This window comes from Natator depressus, chromosome 14, assembly GCF_965152275.1.
Source record: "Natator depressus isolate rNatDep1 chromosome 14, rNatDep2.hap1, whole genome shotgun sequence".
Taxonomy (NCBI): Eukaryota; Metazoa; Chordata; order Testudines; family Cheloniidae; genus Natator; species Natator depressus.
The window spans coordinates 13,692,254-13,709,167 of record NC_134247.1 but is presented as its reverse complement, the minus strand read 5'-3'; the positions used below and the strand labels follow the sequence as shown (position 1 = coordinate 13,709,167).

The following is a 16,914-nucleotide window of genomic DNA, read 5'->3' as shown; positions in this document are numbered from 1 at the left end:
ACTTGTTCATGCCAATAAACTGCAGTGTTGGGAACCCAGTAACTCCTTGCATGCAGATTTATAACTGTTACCAATATGCTGCAAATTCTTTCATTAAGAGGAGGGGGAGAGACAACAAGGATTCAATATAGCCTCTAATCCCCACCACAATTTGCTCCCGCCTATTAGAAACAATGCTTATAGTTAGCACACACCAAAAGGCATCATCGTTAGACTGACTCAGTAACTCCTGAGTAATGATCCTGATGCTGGAGCCTTCAGCAATCTTGAGCCTCAGTTTCCCCATGTCTCATGGGAATAGCTGCTTTCCTATTTCACACGCGTTATGAGAATTCATGTTTGTAAATGTCTGAAGATGTGATTATCATCATCCCGGTTTTACCAATGAGGAAACTGGGGAAGAAGTTGAGGCCCAATGCTGCAGAGTGAGTTGGTGCCAAAGCTGGGATTAGAACTCAGGTTCCCAGTCTTGGACTGACTCCCTCCCGCACCCCACAATTCCCTTTCCGGAATTCCCAGTGTACATCAGGTGCTGTTAGGACAGGAGCCGTTCCAAGGAATGCTGAGAATCAAAATGGCCGTACCTAGAAGTGGATAATTCCTGTGCAGAAATTGCAGTATATCTGGCTGGATTGGAGCACAGCTGTCCAGAAGGGAAAGGCAGCTTTGCTGAGCCCTTTTTGTTTTACATTTATTCCACGAACACCCTCATGCTGTTAGAGAATCCCAAAACATTTATTGGATATATATTTCTACAAAAAACTTCAAGGTAGTCTGGGTTACCTTATAACTCTCAAATTTACACCCAGTGAGTTCCAGGAGCAGGAAACTGGAGTCACCAGCAAGTCATTTCAGAGCTAGAGGAGTCCTCCAGACATCTTTTTGATTGAGTACCACATCTGTCAAGGTGATCAGTCATTACTGCATGAGGCAGCAGAGCCTCAAAGCATGGTGACTAGCTTGAAGCTCCCCACTTCTTTGGTGGGGACAACGTTGATGAAGGTTTTGTAAAGCACCACTCCTTTTGGTAGACGACAGATCACTTCCCTGCTCTCTTGGCTGCGGGGTGGTGGCACATAGACCTCCTTGGTGAATCGCACAATCCCATCCTCCAGAGCATAGAGAGTCTTGTTACAACCCATCCCCACCTGGACGAGATGAACAGTATATTGTTAGAAAGAGAAGGTGGTGTTTAGGTCACTATGTATCATTTAACCAAGTCACTAGTCTGATGGCCTGGCTTCAGCAATGGCCAGTACCTGATGTTTCAAAGGAAGGCAATACACACAACACACTCAGGGAACTGCAGACAATTCTGCACACTGTGGGGGTGGGGAGGATTATTCTAATCCTGAAGCATGAGAACTGATTCCCTTAACTTCATGTGCAAAACTTTCAATAGTAATAGTCAAAATTCTCCAGTTGTTTACTAAATCTGGCTCATGCACTGACATGGTTTTGAATGAACTGTAGAAAGTGTTTGGTAATGAAACAATGATTTCAGGATTCTATTGAATGCACCTTAGGAAACAGGGAAGAGCCTTGCTAGAGCTAAGGCTGGATTCTGCACTTCGCTGTGGAGAGCTATAATAGATGAAAAAGTAACTCACATGAGCCCCTGGATGCCAGCGTATCATCCGTTGGGTGGCTAATGTATTGCCTGCATGAACAAAGGAACCTGCAGCAGAGAGATATGGATTCAGATTACAAAAGAAGCATCTCTATAGCCTGAGTGCTGGCAGAATGAGAACTGCTCAAGGGCTCACAAAGCCAGCATTGGTTGGGATGTTTCCTAAGGAGGAATTATCCCAAACTCTAAAAACATTTGAAGTAAGAACACTCCTACCAGGGAATACAGGGCAGTTGATAAGCAATGGCAAAAAGCAGTTTTAGCCTTTGAAAAGATTAGTTTGAGGGCACAAGGCATTTTCTGTTTGCTGCAGGCATTTTTTTTTATTGCCTTTTACATCAGTTTTTTCCATCAGCAAACCCACCCTAATTGTTAGGCACTCAGTTACAGGCATCTGTACTTTGGCTTCTACTAAGCCTCATAATTCTCCTCTTTATCAATACTTGAAATGCCCAGCTTCTGAGCACAGTGTGAGGGGAAAGGGCACTTAACTTATCAGGTGCCCCCTAGGGTGTTCCTCCTCCCAGATTCCCCAGAGACGAGTTAAATTAGAACCAAGGCACGTTTCTTACTGGTAATTTCAATTTCCCGCACGTAGGCAGATCTGGAAACAAGCTTGTGTTACTCTAGCCTCCTGCTGGCTACTCTCACAATGGTGGTTATGTATGCAGTGTTGTTGTAGCCAATGGTGGTTAAACCTTCAGGTTTCTTTCTTTTGCAAAGAGTCACAAACAACCCCTCCCATCTGAACTCTGAAACACACGCAGTTTCACATGTAACAGTCCCTGATAACCAGGCAACAGGGGAGGGCACGTTGCAGAGCGTATAAAGCAGCGGGACAGACCGACTGACCGACCTTCTGTTTTCTTATAGCCATAGTGTTTCCCGGGACTGTGGCCACCAAGATTTTTTGAGCTGCCCCCACTCTTCTTGGATGCACATCGCACCACAACCGCAGTCACCTGCGGAACAGCCAGAACTGTATTCGAAGGAAGAAAAATAAAAAAAGTTTTAAAAAAGTAATATCTACAACAATGAATTCAAAATGGGCAAATATTTACATTTCCTTTTAAATAAGGACAAATTAATTCGAAGCTCAGTCGTGTCATTTCAAAACAAATGTTAAAGCCAAAGACAGAAAAAAGCCCTTGGAATAAATGTATAACAACGATAATTCATATTTAACTCACTGTATCTCTCCTGCACACAACCAAGTCACACTTCAGAAAGCATCCCGCTACCTAAATGGAGTAGCAGAACTCTAAGTAGTGCATCTAAATGCAAACATTCTGCTATTAGTTGTGGCCATGCTCTTTAAATCCTGAGCTACAGAAACAGTTACAGACAACAGTCAGTGTAGCCAACTGATACGAGCACAGCACTGAAATTCAGGACAGTTGGAGTTTATCTTCCACTAACTCACTCAGTGAACTTGAGACAAGTCACAAATATTGTATGGCCCAGTTTTCCCATCTGTGAAATGGGTATTAATACTTAATCTCAAATTGTGAGGTTTAGTTAGTGTCTGTAAAAATGCACAGTTTCATGATCAAGACCCCGATACAGGACAGTATTTAATTGCTGTCCTGAATCGGGATAAATTTAAGCACATGCCCTAGTAGCCAAGGCCTGGGTTTAAAAAATAAAGTTGTTACAGTAAGTGATTCGTCTTTCTCCTTCTTGGAACATGTCACCTTTTCACATCACAAAGTTCTTCCATTAAAAACCAAATACACAAAATCCATTGTCAATAAATACAATTCAAATGTTTAAAATCAAGGAAGTCTGACCCTTTTGTGAATTCTACTTCATAAGAAGTGTCCTGGATATAATTAGTTCTTTTTCATACAATCAACAGCCAGTTTCCCTTTACTCTAAATCCTTCTATTCAGATGTCTAAGTAGTGTGTTACTAAACTGTGGTTGGCACAAGTGTCTCATTTCCTTATTCAAAAATAGCAATAGCACATTATAACACATACTTTGCAAATCACAAAGATTGGGGGGGGAGGGGGGAGAGGATGTCTTTATAAAGAACAATGTATTACATTTGTTTAGAATACATTATGTAAAAGAAAGGGGCTGTGACTTAGAGAAATAGCAGCGGAATGGGGAAAGAAAATAATGGGATTATAGAGCTCCTGGCAGAGTATTTTTACTAGATTGGGATTAAATTTAATCCTTATCTATGAAACTAACTACCTTTGTTTGATCTCCAATGTAATTATTTTATATTTTAAATAATACTGTGCACAGGTACAGTATCTCATGTGAGGACATCAAAGCACTTTACAAATATCAGTTAAAACCACATCACATCAAGTGTAGTAGGAAAGTATTTACATTTTATAGATGGGTAAACTAAGACACAAAGCTTAAGGGATTTGCTCAAACTCACTATGAACTGGTGACAGAATTCAGAAGTTTTGAGCCCCTCCTGGAGAATGCCCTGTCAGCAGCTCTCTGTTTTTTATTAGGAGAGGATTTTAAGCTTGAGCACCACTGCTGACTGTAAATGCAGCAGCACAGCACAGAGAGAGTGGCAGTCTCACAAATGAGCAGATCCCCAAGTTATTTAGGTTTAGTTTGCTTCATTTTGGTCAAAACCAGCCTCTTAAACTCCATGTGAAACCCAAACAGCAGTCAGTGCACATCAGAGACACACAGAAAATGAAGCTACAAGTCATTGGTCTGACATCCAGCCATCTCATTTGCCCCAGGCTTGGTCTGCCCTGATAGTAACAGCAGCGAAGGTACCATGGCCTCTTACGAAAAATTCTGAGACTCAACCACGTGATGTGGTGGTTGGAAATGTATGTGAAATCTCCTGGGTGAAACAATGCCAGGCCCCCTACTTCAAAAAAATTTCCAGTCCAATACACCATCTCCTTCCTCCAAGTCCCTGTTTTCTTCCACTTCAGCCCAGCGCCTATCAACCCAGTACAGTTCCCTTTCCATAATATTTGACGGACTCTCCCCTAGGTGGCTTCTCTACCAGGCGGCTGTTCCTCAAACTGCAATAGAGATGGGTGTCCTATTGCCTCTGGCTATAAGATGGTGAGTTGAAAGTTTACAGGGGCTTTATTCTTTTTGCTGTGGTGGGGGGGAGGAGGGGGAATGGGGCCCTGCAGTGAAATTGGTTTTAGAGGCCTGCTCAAAAATGTTAAGATCAGCCTCCAGCCTAAGGCCAAGCTGGTTGCTGCATACTAAAGCAGTTGTTGTACCACTGAGCCCCCAGCCCCCTAAATCCTGTGGTCCCTGCTACAAAAGGAACTTCCCTCCTGTGTCCACCAGCCAGTGGTCATGGGGGACACATACAATCCCCTGTTGGCCACTCCAGCAGCGCAAAAGAGGCGGTGGTGACGTTCATGCTGCTGCTCTATCAAAAGGAAGCCCTGCAGCTGCTGCAGCCCTATGGTCCCTACCTCCTCAGATCCAGCTTTGAATCTGAACAGGGAGCTCACATTTGAGAGGGAGACTAGCAGCCACTCCCTGATCCAGTCTTCCTATAGCCAAAGCTTCCTAACCCCAGCTGACCAACTCCTCCACCTGACTTGCCCCGCATGTTAAGCAGGGGAGACCATCCATTTAAAGAACCAATGGCCCCATCTGACCTCCTAGCCCACAACCAGTTTCAAAGAGAAATGGAGATTAGGAAGTGGGCATGCTGTGGATGGCAAGGAGGGAAAGGGGCAACAGACTTTTTTAAATGAGGACTCGGATTTTCCTTTTGGGGCACAAAGGCTGCTATGTTAAAGGCACCTGAACCCATTCCAATTCATCAGTTAACAGTAAAAAAAATAAACCTGACCTGGTGCAGAAGGATTCCCTACTACACACTATTCAAGATGCCAATGAGTGTAAAACCAAAGTAACTCCACTGAAGTCAGTATGCAACCAGGTAACATGTAACATATGCCTACTTCCTCCCATGTCAGATCTTATATACGTTGGACCAGCTCTACTCTCAGGTGGACAGATGTAAGAACCAGAGTAACTTCAGTGACTTCACTAGTTCTAATGATGCCACTGGCAGCAGAACTAGCCCAACCTATAACTGGCATGGGCAGATGTGCATGGCATAGAGATTTTAATGTCCCATACCTGGCAGAACGGTATACTTTTATTAGTCCTATTAGCTCATCAGACTACTCTAACTTCAGATGCTCTGCTAGGGATCAGGGCATGATGCAGAACTCTAGACAGAGTGCTCAATGGGCAAAAAAGGGGTAACTAAAGAGGGAGGGAAGTAAGGGGGGCAATGGCTGTTAATAATACCTAGCTCTTTTACAGTGCTTTTTATCCACTGACCTCAAAAGTGCTTTACAAAGGTATCTGGCACCTATGGGCACATGTACAACCTTGTCGCTAGATCACAGCAGGTACCCAGTCCACAACTACCTCTCTGTGCCACCCTTCCTGAGATCATCCACGTTTTCGACTTTCATTGGCCCCAACATCACTTCTGAAGCCTAGGCAGCCTCCCGTTAGGCTGTAACCACTACACACCTGTGACACAAAGAGATGGCGCCACAGCAGCCCCCCTGCCCCCTCCTGGTACTACGAGCCCACAGGCTAGTTAGCGGGCTCGGGGGCTCACGGCCTTCCACACACACAAGTGCGGCGGGCGCGCCCGGGGAAAGGGCGATTTCCTACCCCCGCCCGGGCTGCACTTAGATCAGGGTGGGCGAGGCCCACCCAGCCCCCTGAGTCCCCGCCGCTGCCTCGCCCCAGGCGGACTCCGCCTCTAACTCTCCGCTTCCCAGGGCCAAGCCCTGCCCCCAGCCCCGTCTCCCCCAGGTCTCTCCTCCCGGGTGCGGACGCGCTCCCCGCCGACTCACGCAGCCTGTTCACCGCCACCAAGCCCCGCAGTCGCCCCAGCTCCGCCATCTTCCTGCACCACCGCTTCCGCTTCCGGGGGGGCGGCTTCCGCTTCCGGCGCAAGATTTCCGGTCAAAGACGGAGAGGAGGCGGAGGCGGCTGGTTTCAATGTGAGGGCGGGGCCAGAGCAAAGGCCGCGGCCAAGACTCGGACGCCTGGGTTCTCTCCGCGCGGGGAGACGGCGGCACGGACCCTCCCCAGGGCGCCTCAGCGGGCGGGTGGCTCCCTCGGCCATCGCCTCTCCGCGGACTGCCTCCCCCCCCCCCCAGCCCGCCTCGGGGGTATCCTGCGCTCACGGGGAACCCGCCCTGGCGGCTCGTGCCGGGGGGAGGGGCCCTTCCTGGCCGTAAATTGGCTTATTGCTCTGGGTCTTGAAGCCCGAGATCTAGTCGCACCGCGGAATTAGGTTGTGACTGGTCAGGAGGTTACCCAGCCCCTTCAGGGTCCTCGCCACAGCCCGGGGACTGTCTGGAGCCGGGTCCTCATTGCTCTGCTTCCCGTTCCTAGATGCTGCGTGCTGCCCGTTAGAAGGCACTGACTGACCACGATGTCCTTGGAGTCGGATGAGGGCGACGTCGAGGACCTGCCAAACTTCACTTTCCTAAAGCAACAGCCTCCTGCGGTAAAAAGCAGCAGCAGCCGCCGCTGGCAGCCTCCCTCAGAGGAGAGAGTTGTGGTGGTCTGCAGCTCTGACTCTGATGAGTCCTCTCCTCCTTCCCCGGGGTTGGAAAAGTTCCCTGGCAGCCAGGATTCTGACCGAGCCAGCTCTTGTAAGGATGTGATTGCAAGGCTAAGCAGTGAGAGTGAGGAGGAAGAGGAGATAATCCCCTTGTCTGAAAGGCTAAGGGGGAAATTAGTGAACAACAAGTCCTCCAAAACTAGTATTTTGCTTTCTGAGGCCCAGCAACTGAGTAGCTGTGATGCAGTGTGTAAAGCTAGGGGTACTGTGCTCCATCAAAACTATGAACAAGAGGTTACTGACTGCAGAGAAGAGTTGCTGCCAAAGGCTTCTGACACCCAGACAAGAACCCCTGTGTCATCCTGGGAAGTATCAGATAGTGACCAAGATGATGCCATACAGGATTCCAAGAGGATACCTCTGCACCAGCCTCTAGTTTGTCTGTCAGACTCTCCAGCCCGGAGTAGCAGGTCTCTGGTGGGAGAGGCAAGTTCAGAAATGTCCCCTCCTCAGAAGAAGTCAAAACACAGCCAGGAGGAGAGAGAGAGGGCTCGTCAGGCTGTGTTGCAGAGGAGGAGAGAGCGGGAAGTGCAGAAGGGGCAGCGGGAGCAGGAGCGAGAGAGGAAAAAGGCACTTGCCAATATGCTGAAGGCCCAGCGACCAGAAGAGTGCCTGAAATACATAACAGTGGTGCTGGATCCAGGTACCATTCCTTACCTTTTCTTTCAGCCTTGAATTAAGTGACAGCCCTCATTGTGGACCCCTGACCTTTGCACCCATCTCAGTTCTGTTACAGGTAGAAGGTGGTGGGCAAGTCCTCAGTGCTTTGCAGTCCATGAACTGTGGCTGTGTGATTGAGAGTCAGGCTGTTCCCTGTAGCATCACCTGGAGGAGGAGGAGGGCTGGGTCATCTCAGGTAGGGGACCACAATGTCTGAAGTTTACACCTTTTTCTTCCTCTGTGCTTAGCACCTGGGGTTGTGTTGCCTGGTGATCTGCAGTTACTGGTGGTAGCCTTGTGTCTGTCTGTGAGCTACTCAGAGAATCTTAAAATGAGACTGACTTATTTTTGGTCTTTCCCCAGCATGCAAAACTTCATTTCCCACTTGTTCTCACTAGCTCTTCTTCTCCATACTATCAGGTATCAGGGGATAGCCGTGTTAGTCTGTATCCACAAAAATAACAAGGATACAGTAACAATAACAATAAGGGGGCACCTTAAAGACAGATTTATTTGCGCATAAGCTTTTGTGGGTAAAAAACCCCACTTCTGGTTTTTACCCACGAAAGCTTATGCTCAAATAAATCTGTTAGTCTTTAAGGTGTCACTGGACTCCTTGTTGTTTCTCCATACTGTGTAACTAAAAACTCCAAGACTTACCTTTCCCATCTCATCTCTTTTCCAGTCCCAGTAACTCTGGCTACTTTCTTCTCAATCTTCCTCTGAGCCACCTTTATCATTTCTGAAGGAAGATTTAGATTTCCCCTTTGTTTCCTCTGTTTGGAGTGCCACAGAATTCTGCTCCCAGATGTACCTGTCTTTGTTTCTTATTTCTGTGATCTCACCCCCAGGTTTAACCTTTGGCATTATTTCTAGTGAGATAACACCCATTTCTACACCTGACTTGACACTGTCTAACTGCTTGCTATGGTTCTGTCAGCTCCTGGTTGACCCTACTGCTGAATGCTTCAGAAATTAGTCTTCCTCCTGAGTTAAAACTCCTTTAGTGATTTCAGAGACGTGGAATAAACCTGGACCATAAGCCTTGGTTGCCAGGGCAGAAATCTTGGAATGTTATCTTTCATCTGAACTCTTTCTGTTTTGCCTCTCCCTTGAGATAGTGCCAGTCCTTGTCTTGGCCTTACTCCTCTGAAATGCTTAACTGCACCTTTATTCCCATTCTGGATTATTCTAAATCCCTCTCTTATGGTCTTCTTAAATCTCAGCTATGCTCTAGCCAGACTACTTTTCCTCCCAGAAGTGTAACCGTTACATCCCCATCCTCCATGCTACCTTTGCGGACTTCTTATCCATCTTTGAATTCAATTTCAAATTCCTTTGCTGGTATTCAGACGTATCCATAGACATTCTCTCCACAGTACTTCTGACCTTGTGCCCATCTACTTCCCCAATCACTCACTCCTCTCTCTTGTTCTCATCCCTCTCCAGAAGGGTAGCTGTTCTTCACTTTGCTCTGGAACTTGTTCCCCTCACTCCAGGCCACTCTCCCACTTCCCTTTGTTGAATCTTTCCTACCAGTGACTCTCTGTGACGCAGATTGATACAATCTATTAATCCTATATAAACACAATGAATTGTCCATGTCCTCAAACCCTTCTTTCTGCTGAGCTCTCTTAATGTTCTCCACTTTGGTGTCACGTTTCTCTGCTCTCTACCGCCACACTGGTCTCTTGCTGTTCCCAGCCTTTTGCATGCTCTTGCTCTCAGATTACTAATAAACTGATGCCGCATGTGCACTATAAAACTCATCAGCAATCTGAGTAACTCTGCCCTTCTGCCTCCTTTTAGTGACTGTGGCAATGAGCAGGAGCATCAACTTAAGGGAGATGGGTCATTAACAAGCTCTCAGGCTGAAATGTTTCATCTGTGGCTAAAACACTGGATATATGTGAAGCTAGGATCAGAATAGGATCGCTTTCATAAATACCTTGAATTCAGTATGTGTTCAACTCTGGGCAGGTTGAAGAAGGCAGCTGGATAGAAGAACCCAATATCCTGGTTCTGCTTCGCCTGGAGGATTTTGTATCCATGATCTACAGCTACAGGCAGGTGAGGCTGCTTGTGGTTTCTATGTGCTGTCCAAACGTGCCTTGCTCAAACAGTTGGGTTACCCATTTCTCTTTTTACAGCGGTTTGTTTTGGAGTCTTAAGGCAAATAATTTTCCTGTTTTAAAACAATATGAATGTCCAATGTTGTCAAGCCTTCCGAACTGGCGAAATGGAACCTCCCGCTCTCCCTCGCCTGCCCCATTGCTGCTGTATTGGAAGAAGGCCTTGGGAGTGCAGACATTTCTCTGCATGTTGAGGGGTTTGACTTAACTGCAGCGCTGGAACCTGAGACTCCAGTTCTGCAAGTGGATCGGCATGTGCAAACCCTTACATCTGCACAGTTCCAGTTGCAGGATTGGGGCCTGAGGTTGCTCTTTGCTAGTGTTGTCCTGGACTGTATGGTTCAAAGGGGGTTTAAATGCTATTTTCTGGTTCTCGTTGCAGGAAGTCCAGGGTGGCACAGAAGGACCGAAAGAGACTTTACGGAGCTTCGTAGCTTGTGTCATGGAGAGAGCTCCTAGGAAAACTCTAGCGCTGGCTGTAGTTGAACTAGAAAAATATTTCAGGTTAGAATTCTTCCTTCAGAGATTTCTATGCTGTTTCTTGCAGGATAAGTGCTGGCAATGGTCACAGCTAGAATGCCATAGGTGTTCTGCATCATTACTTGTATTTCCTACTGGCGTAGGCTGAAACATAAAAAACAGCCGGAAGAGCCTCTGTAACCAGAGTTCCTTCACTGTTTTATACAGTGTCTCCTACTGGGGACAGCTAGTAACTGTGAGCCCCCCCAGCAGCCTGCACTCCTGCACCATTCCTACAGTGCCTTCTGCTGGCACTGGAGCAGATGCGGACTCCTGGGCTATTCTTTCTCTTCTCAGATCTCACAAAGTTCAGTCCCGGAAGAAGCTGCGGCAGGCAGTGCTGAATAGAAGCCAAGTAGAAGGACAAAGGAAACGGAAAAAACGGAAGGAAAAGGGGGATTCTGGCCCAGAGCTGTCCAGGGTGGAAGTGGAAGAAGTGGGTAAACTTGGAGCATTGTTCTCCTTTCCTGGCTCTCTCAATGATTTAGCATTTTACCTGAGTAGACCCACTCTGTGGTGAGGGGACTTCAACACTCTTTAATACATGAGTTTGTGGGTAGAACCTTTCAGCCTCAGCTCTCTACCATAGGCAAAGAGGAACTGACCTGAACATATCTAATAGAAACAGGACAGGCCCAGAGATTCTGATGTTAGGGAGAATCAGGTACTTGGTTTTGTGTCTCTTTTGGCTGTGTTGTGTCTAAGCGCATTCTTTCACACTCTCCTTGCTGCTAGGGAGGCAGCCTGAATGAGATGGAGACTTTATCTGTGATTAGTTGCTAGAGGACCCTAATGCTGCACGTGCATCCGATCTCCCTGGAGACCAGGGTGTCTCCTCCATGTCGATTCCAGATGTCATTCCCTTTATGTAGATCTCTGATGTAACACCAATCATTCTTCACAGCCCAGTGGATAACCCTAACCAGAGTGTGTGCAGTAGGTGACAGTGAACACTGGATGGGGTAAATGGTGCAAAACGGGCCTGTTCATGGAGATGTTAATCTGCTGCAACTGAAATTGCAATAAATTGGCATGCAGCAAGTTTTTCTAAAGAACAACTCGAGAGGCAATGGATAGAACATCCCAAACTGTATCTTTTAATGCTTCAAACTAGCCATTCCTAAGTGGGCGAGCTGGCTGACTGGAGGCAGCCTCCTTGTTCTACAGCAGGGACTGGGGCAGTGTCCCAAAAACACCTTACCACCTCTGATGCTAAGTGCTATGAAGGCCCCGTCGCGCCACAATCTTGTATGTGTTGTTTGGTTTCTTGATCAAGTGTGGCTGTTTTCGGAGGCTTGTTGGGTTCGTGTCTCCTCCCAAAACATCCCCTAAATGTTTGACCTAGGCAAAAAGGGTAGGGATTGGACTTGAGGCTGGTGTGTGCTGAGGGAGAGGGGGATGAGTCACCTCACTCACTTTTGGGCCCTATCATGTCTACAGGCATTGGTGGATCTGCAGCTTCACACAGGAGTCCAGGTTCGAATCCTTGAGAGTTGGAAGGAACTTGGAGACTTTGCCAGTATGTTCACCAAAGCTGTAGCTGAAGCACCATTCAAGTGAGTGAGCATATGGGATTTATTTTATAAGCTAACTTGCTTTTGGAGATATTCTCAGGAGAGGCCTCATTTCCATGAGTATTGGAGGGGAATATACAGCCTTACTTCAGTGCTACACAGTATAGTACATTCTTCACTGCAAAAAAGAGGGTGTGTTCTTAACTCAAGTTAGCTAACTTAGGTTCAACTAGCAGTGAAGACACAATGGCTCTGCTTCAACTTGGGAAAGCAGCATGAGTTAAAGCCTGTAGGGCAGCCTGGGGTTGAACTTGAGTTGCTAACCTGAGTTAAAAGCTGAGTTGCAGTGTCTTTGTTGCTACTTTAACCTGAGTTAAGAATACACTTTTTTCGCAGTAAGGAGACATCCTCAAAGACCAGGCAGTACTGAGCAGCCACTGATGAGGTGCCTTAAAACCAACAACATTAGTGCCTCTTGCATTGAAACAGGTGGTGCATTAGGCTACAGCCCCTAGAGCTTGTTTCTCCTCGTCAGTGTTGGAGTCTGATTTGAGAGAGGGTGTCAAGCAAAGATCTTCTTTTCAATCTGTGTTTGGAGGTGGAAAGGGGATATAAAGAAGGAGGGCTGTGCTCTCTAGCTGGATTCAGTCACTACAGCACCAGCTTTTATGCTTCACCTGAAAATATTTGTGATTTGAGAGATGTCACTGGGGCAGAATCCCTGTTTAGTAGAGGATCATAAGACTCACTGTTGTAATTATGTTCTCACAGGTCATTCCCCAGCAGTGTAAAGTTGAACCCCATACTAGCACGCTCATCACAACAGCTTCACTGTCTGTCTCACAATAACATCCGTGAAAACACACACACCTTTAAAATGCTTTTATATGCTGCTTATAACATCTCTTCAACAGCTTGCATTCTGTTTCCCCAGATTGCATGTGCATTGGTTTGTTGCAGGGTTGCTCATAGTGCTGGGCCATTCGTATCAAGAATAAAAAGCACACATTATTTGGGCCAGCATCTGCCCTACACCCAGTTCCTTTTGTGCTGCCGAAAGGGGGCCTGAGGCTGCTCTTGCCAAGAGGAATCCCTGGGTAGTATAGCTGCCTCTGTGCCCTTTGTTATAGCCAGCCTGCTTCTAATGTGCCACACTCTCTCTGGTTATTTTCCACCTAAATAAAAGGATCTTGCTAACACCTGTATGGAATGTAAGTCAGGTTTTGCTCATCTACCTTGATACTATTGATCTCTCTAATTCTCTGCTGGATATGAGGCTTCCCTGCTCTGTGGCCATTGTTTCTCTCTCCAGTTATCATCTGTTGAGAGATGCAAAAGATAAGTTTTGTGATTGTTTTGTTCACCTTCCTTTCTGTGCCCTCTGCAGGCAAGAGCGAGAGAAGACCGGCTTCTCCTTCTACCTGGAGAGTGAGTGGTGTAGGGGAGTGAAGGTGGACCGCTCAGGGAAGGGACTCTCGCAGGTTTGGAAGAGGCAGATCCAACAGTTCAACCGGGTCAGTCTGGAGATGGCCAGCGCCATTGTAGCCGCATACCCTTCTCCTCTGCTTCTGGATCAGGTAAGGGTGATCTACGGTTTTTGATACAATTGTGCACACACAGCTACTAATGCAAAGAATGTTACTTGTGTTAAATAACTTCACAGAGATTAATTCTGAGATATTGATCCCATGTCAGCTTAGAATACTTTGTTTGAAACACCCAGTCCCCTCGTGGCAAAAACTTTATACTTCCATAGTGCCTTTCATTGGTGGCTCTCAAAACACTTCCAAAGGTGGCCCTTATCCCCATTTTACAGAAGAGAAAAGTGAGGCACAGATTGTAACCCAGCCCCAGCACTCCAATGAGTTAGTGACAGAGCCAGGAATAAAACTCCAGTCTCCTACTTCCTCTGCTCTAAGCATTAGATTGCATGTGAGGGAGATGCTGACAACAAGAAGGGGAGCTGTTTTTATAGGACACCAGAGTAATCTGTGGAAAAACTGGGACTGCTTGATAGTCTTTTCCTGTTCACTCCTCCTCTTCCCTCCCCCCCCCCCCCCAAAAAAAAAAAAATTTGAAATGGTTAGTGGTAGTTCATAAGGAACCTTCCCTTGTGCTTCTGGGAAGAGGTATCTTGAGCCTGAATGTTTCAGACGTGAGGCACGTCTGTGTATGAAAATTAATCTGGAATAAAGCAGGGTGTGAATTTAAAGCAGACTGACTATTCCTGATTAATCAACGTGTGGATGCTTTGATCCACTTCTAAAATGGATTAAACTAATTTGGAATAAGAGCATCTGCACTTGAATGCAAGTGATGGAAGAAATGACTTCTCTGCATCCATTGGCTTTGGCAGAAGGTCACAGACTGGCATTCAGAGCAGAATGAAGCGATTGAGAGGAGATCTGTCTTACTGAAGTTCATACCCTCACTTGCTTGAATAAGTGTTCCCCTTGCAGAGAGGGAAAATGAATCTCCAGTCCTGCATAAGTAAAGCAGCGCTGGCTGTTCTAGATGTATCCAGGCTGCACATTTCTTTCTGTTGCAGCTGTTCATGGCACAGTCCTTAACAGTGCACATAGTCTGTATGTATTGAATTCCTGCTGACAGTGGGTGCTGCCTCTTGGCTACCAAGTGAGGTCTGGTGGGAGAACTGATGAAAGGAGTGTAAAACATGAAAGGCTGAAGCAGTGAAGGAGCCCTTCCCCTCTGTCCTTTGAGGACAAAGGAACGTGACAATGGATGAAATCACCATTCCTTTGTACTGTTTTTAGGCCTATTGTAGATGCCTTTCAGAGCGGGAGCAACAGAACATGCTCGCTGACATACCTGTGCGCCGTGGCAATGGTGTAACTGCCACGTCGCGGCGGATTGGACCAGAACTCTCCAAACGGATTTACCTGCAGATGACCTCACACCATCCTGATCTCTCTTTGGATGTCACTGGCTAGCCCAAGAGAACATGGATTTTACTGGTTGCCTGGTTAAACATATTCATCTCCCTTCTAGGAAGAAAAGTGTATTAACTAATAAATGGAATCATGGGTCTTGCTTGTAAAGACTTGAAATCTCCTGTTTCTGAAGCCTGCAATGGAGAACACCTGCCCTGTGGCACAAGGATGCCTGAAATGCTCTACAGGTGGTGTTTTCAGAAAGCACTGCAACGTTTTCCTGAGCCAAGGTGCTGTGCTACTGCCCTCAAGTGCAGTAGTGGTAGTTTCTTTCTGTCTGTGATAAATTGTATTTTCTGTTCTGGGAATAAATTTTCTCTACTCTTCGAAGTAGGAGGTTTGCTCTAGGACCTATTAGGATTGCTGTACAGGGCCAGCTCTCCTCTACATGAGCCAAGCTTTTTCCAGTATCATTCTTTAAAGAAATCAGCTGCTACTATTTGTCCTTTCCCCCACCCGTGAGTTTTAAAAAACAAAACCTAACACTAGTACTGGAGGGACATTGGCTCTTTCATAGCTGTCTAATAACGCTTGCTTGGAAACAGCACAACCCTGTAGTCTATTAGAGTGAGAGAATTTTCATCTCTGGTGCAGAAAAGAAGAATCCCACCCCCTCCCACCTCCACCCTTGAAAGATGTTTTGTACTACACTCAGGTACAAAGTTTAGAGCTGTACTGACTCAAAGGGTCCAGCCACAGCTTGATCTACGGGGCCCTGAAGTCTGATTTATGGATTAGTGAATGAGCAGGGCTCTAACAGGCTTTATTTGCAGCAAGAGATGCTTTAAGCCAGGGAGCATCTGCCTTTAGGTATGTGCACCTAACTTCCCCTGAAGCCATCAGCACTCAAATGCATGTGTGAGGGCAGCTGAGGTCTTTCAGTATTTATGTAACAAAGCAATTATTGAAATGAGTACTAAGAGTCAAATGCTATGCAGTGCACATAACTTACTGAACTAGTGACACTACAGGGGAGAAAATATGCATTTTTCTCTAATACATCCATGCTGGGATCATCTCTACAGCTAGTAAGTGATTTTTTTGCATTGCCATTGATGCCTTTGGAATAGTCCTACTGTTAAGCTGTGATATAAATTTTAATATTGTTACCAGTGCATCTGCTGACTGCTACAGGTCTTTCTCCTATGAGACAAACTTCACTAGAACAGTTGTTGCGTAGAACACACTGCTCTACGAGCAACAACCTGTGCCTAGAACGGGGGTACTGATGGTTCACAAACAGTAGTTGCAGCACCTCAGAATAATATGCTGTTCAGATAAAAAGCAAGCACTTGTGTCAGCATTGTGGTGATAGTGTCAGGTACTCCATGTCTGAACTTGCCTCTGTGGGTTAAGTAGTGTGCCCCTGGAACAAGCTTCAGTGTATCTTCCTTTTAGCTGAACCCCCCAACCCTCTGTTACAATGGAGCTAGGGAGCAGTACCATTATCTTTTGCCCATTTGGATTAAACAGCACACAGGTGAAGGCATATCTTCCTTTCTGTGATTAACTCTTGGGAATTGAACACTGGGAATGCGAGAGTACAGTAATCCCACACACTGCTCTACAGCAACAGAACAGCTGTGCTAAATCACAGGTGCACAAAACACCAGAAGTTGTAGGCTGTTACACTTTAAGCACAAAGGCAGTACAAGATCCTATACTGCTAAGGCCCTAGGAGACGAGATGACCTACAGAAACAAGAGGATGCTAATGTAAAGCTGGCCAGTTTGAGACACTTTATGGAGAATGGCCTCTAATATATGATGGTGTCTTAATAACACTATCCTAGTGTCACCTATTGACTAATACTGCTCCTAACATAGGTTGGAGGTGAATGGTTCTATTTTGATGGCTAGCTGTAGCATGGCCTTCTGGAGCCTGCGCTA

The 16,914-nt window shown here is 46.3% G+C and overlaps 2 protein-coding genes across 2 annotated transcripts; one reads left to right on the top strand and one right to left on the bottom strand.

The window, feature by feature from the left end:
- Positions 1-619: 619 nt before the first annotated feature.
- MRPL27 (mitochondrial ribosomal protein L27) lies at positions 620-6,556 on the bottom strand. The gene is made up of 4 exons (XM_074971580.1): positions 6,471-6,556; positions 2,487-2,609; positions 1,611-1,678; positions 620-1,148 (listed from the first exon to the last, which is right to left on the bottom strand). The coding sequence occupies exons 1-4, from the start codon at positions 6,517-6,519 to the stop codon at positions 942-944; spliced, it is 447 nt and encodes a 148-aa protein (XP_074827681.1). The 5' UTR covers positions 6,520-6,556; the 3' UTR covers positions 620-941.
- Positions 6,557-6,578: 22 nt separating this feature from the next.
- On the top strand, positions 6,579-16,003 carry EME1 (essential meiotic structure-specific endonuclease 1). The gene is made up of 9 exons (XM_074971577.1): positions 6,579-6,620; positions 7,018-7,892; positions 7,975-8,105; positions 9,890-9,979; positions 10,424-10,545; positions 10,858-10,996; positions 12,001-12,116; positions 13,462-13,651; positions 14,849-16,003. Exons 2-9 carry the CDS (start codon positions 7,058-7,060, stop codon positions 15,023-15,025), a joined length of 1,800 nt encoding a protein of 599 aa, XP_074827678.1. The 5' UTR covers positions 6,579-6,620; positions 7,018-7,057; the 3' UTR covers positions 15,026-16,003.
- The last annotated feature ends 911 nt before the right edge of the window (positions 16,004-16,914 follow it).

Excerpts from the sequence above, each read along its gene's own strand:
- EME1 (XM_074971577.1), top strand. The coding sequence starts at position 7,058 with ATGTCCTTGGAGTCGGATGAGGGCGACGTCGAGGACCTGCCAAACTTC. Across the intron at positions 10,546-10,857 it reads GAACTAGAAAAATATTTCAG|ATCTCACAAAGTTCAGTCCC; the intron begins GTTAGAATTCTT and ends TTCTCTTCTCAG. Across the intron at positions 12,117-13,461 it reads GTAGCTGAAGCACCATTCAA|GCAAGAGCGAGAGAAGACCG; the intron begins GTGAGTGAGCAT and ends TGCCCTCTGCAG.
- MRPL27 (XM_074971580.1), bottom strand. The coding sequence starts at position 6,519 with ATGGCGGAGCTGGGGCGACTGCGGGGCTTGGTGGCGGTGAACAGGCTG. Across the intron at positions 1,679-2,486 it reads TGGCTATAAGAAAACAGAAG|GTTCCTTTGTTCATGCAGGC; the intron begins GTCGGTCAGTCG and ends TCTCTGCTGCAG. Across the intron at positions 1,149-1,610 it reads GCTGGCATCCAGGGGCTCAT|GTGGGGATGGGTTGTAACAA; the intron begins GTGAGTTACTTT and ends CATCTCGTCCAG.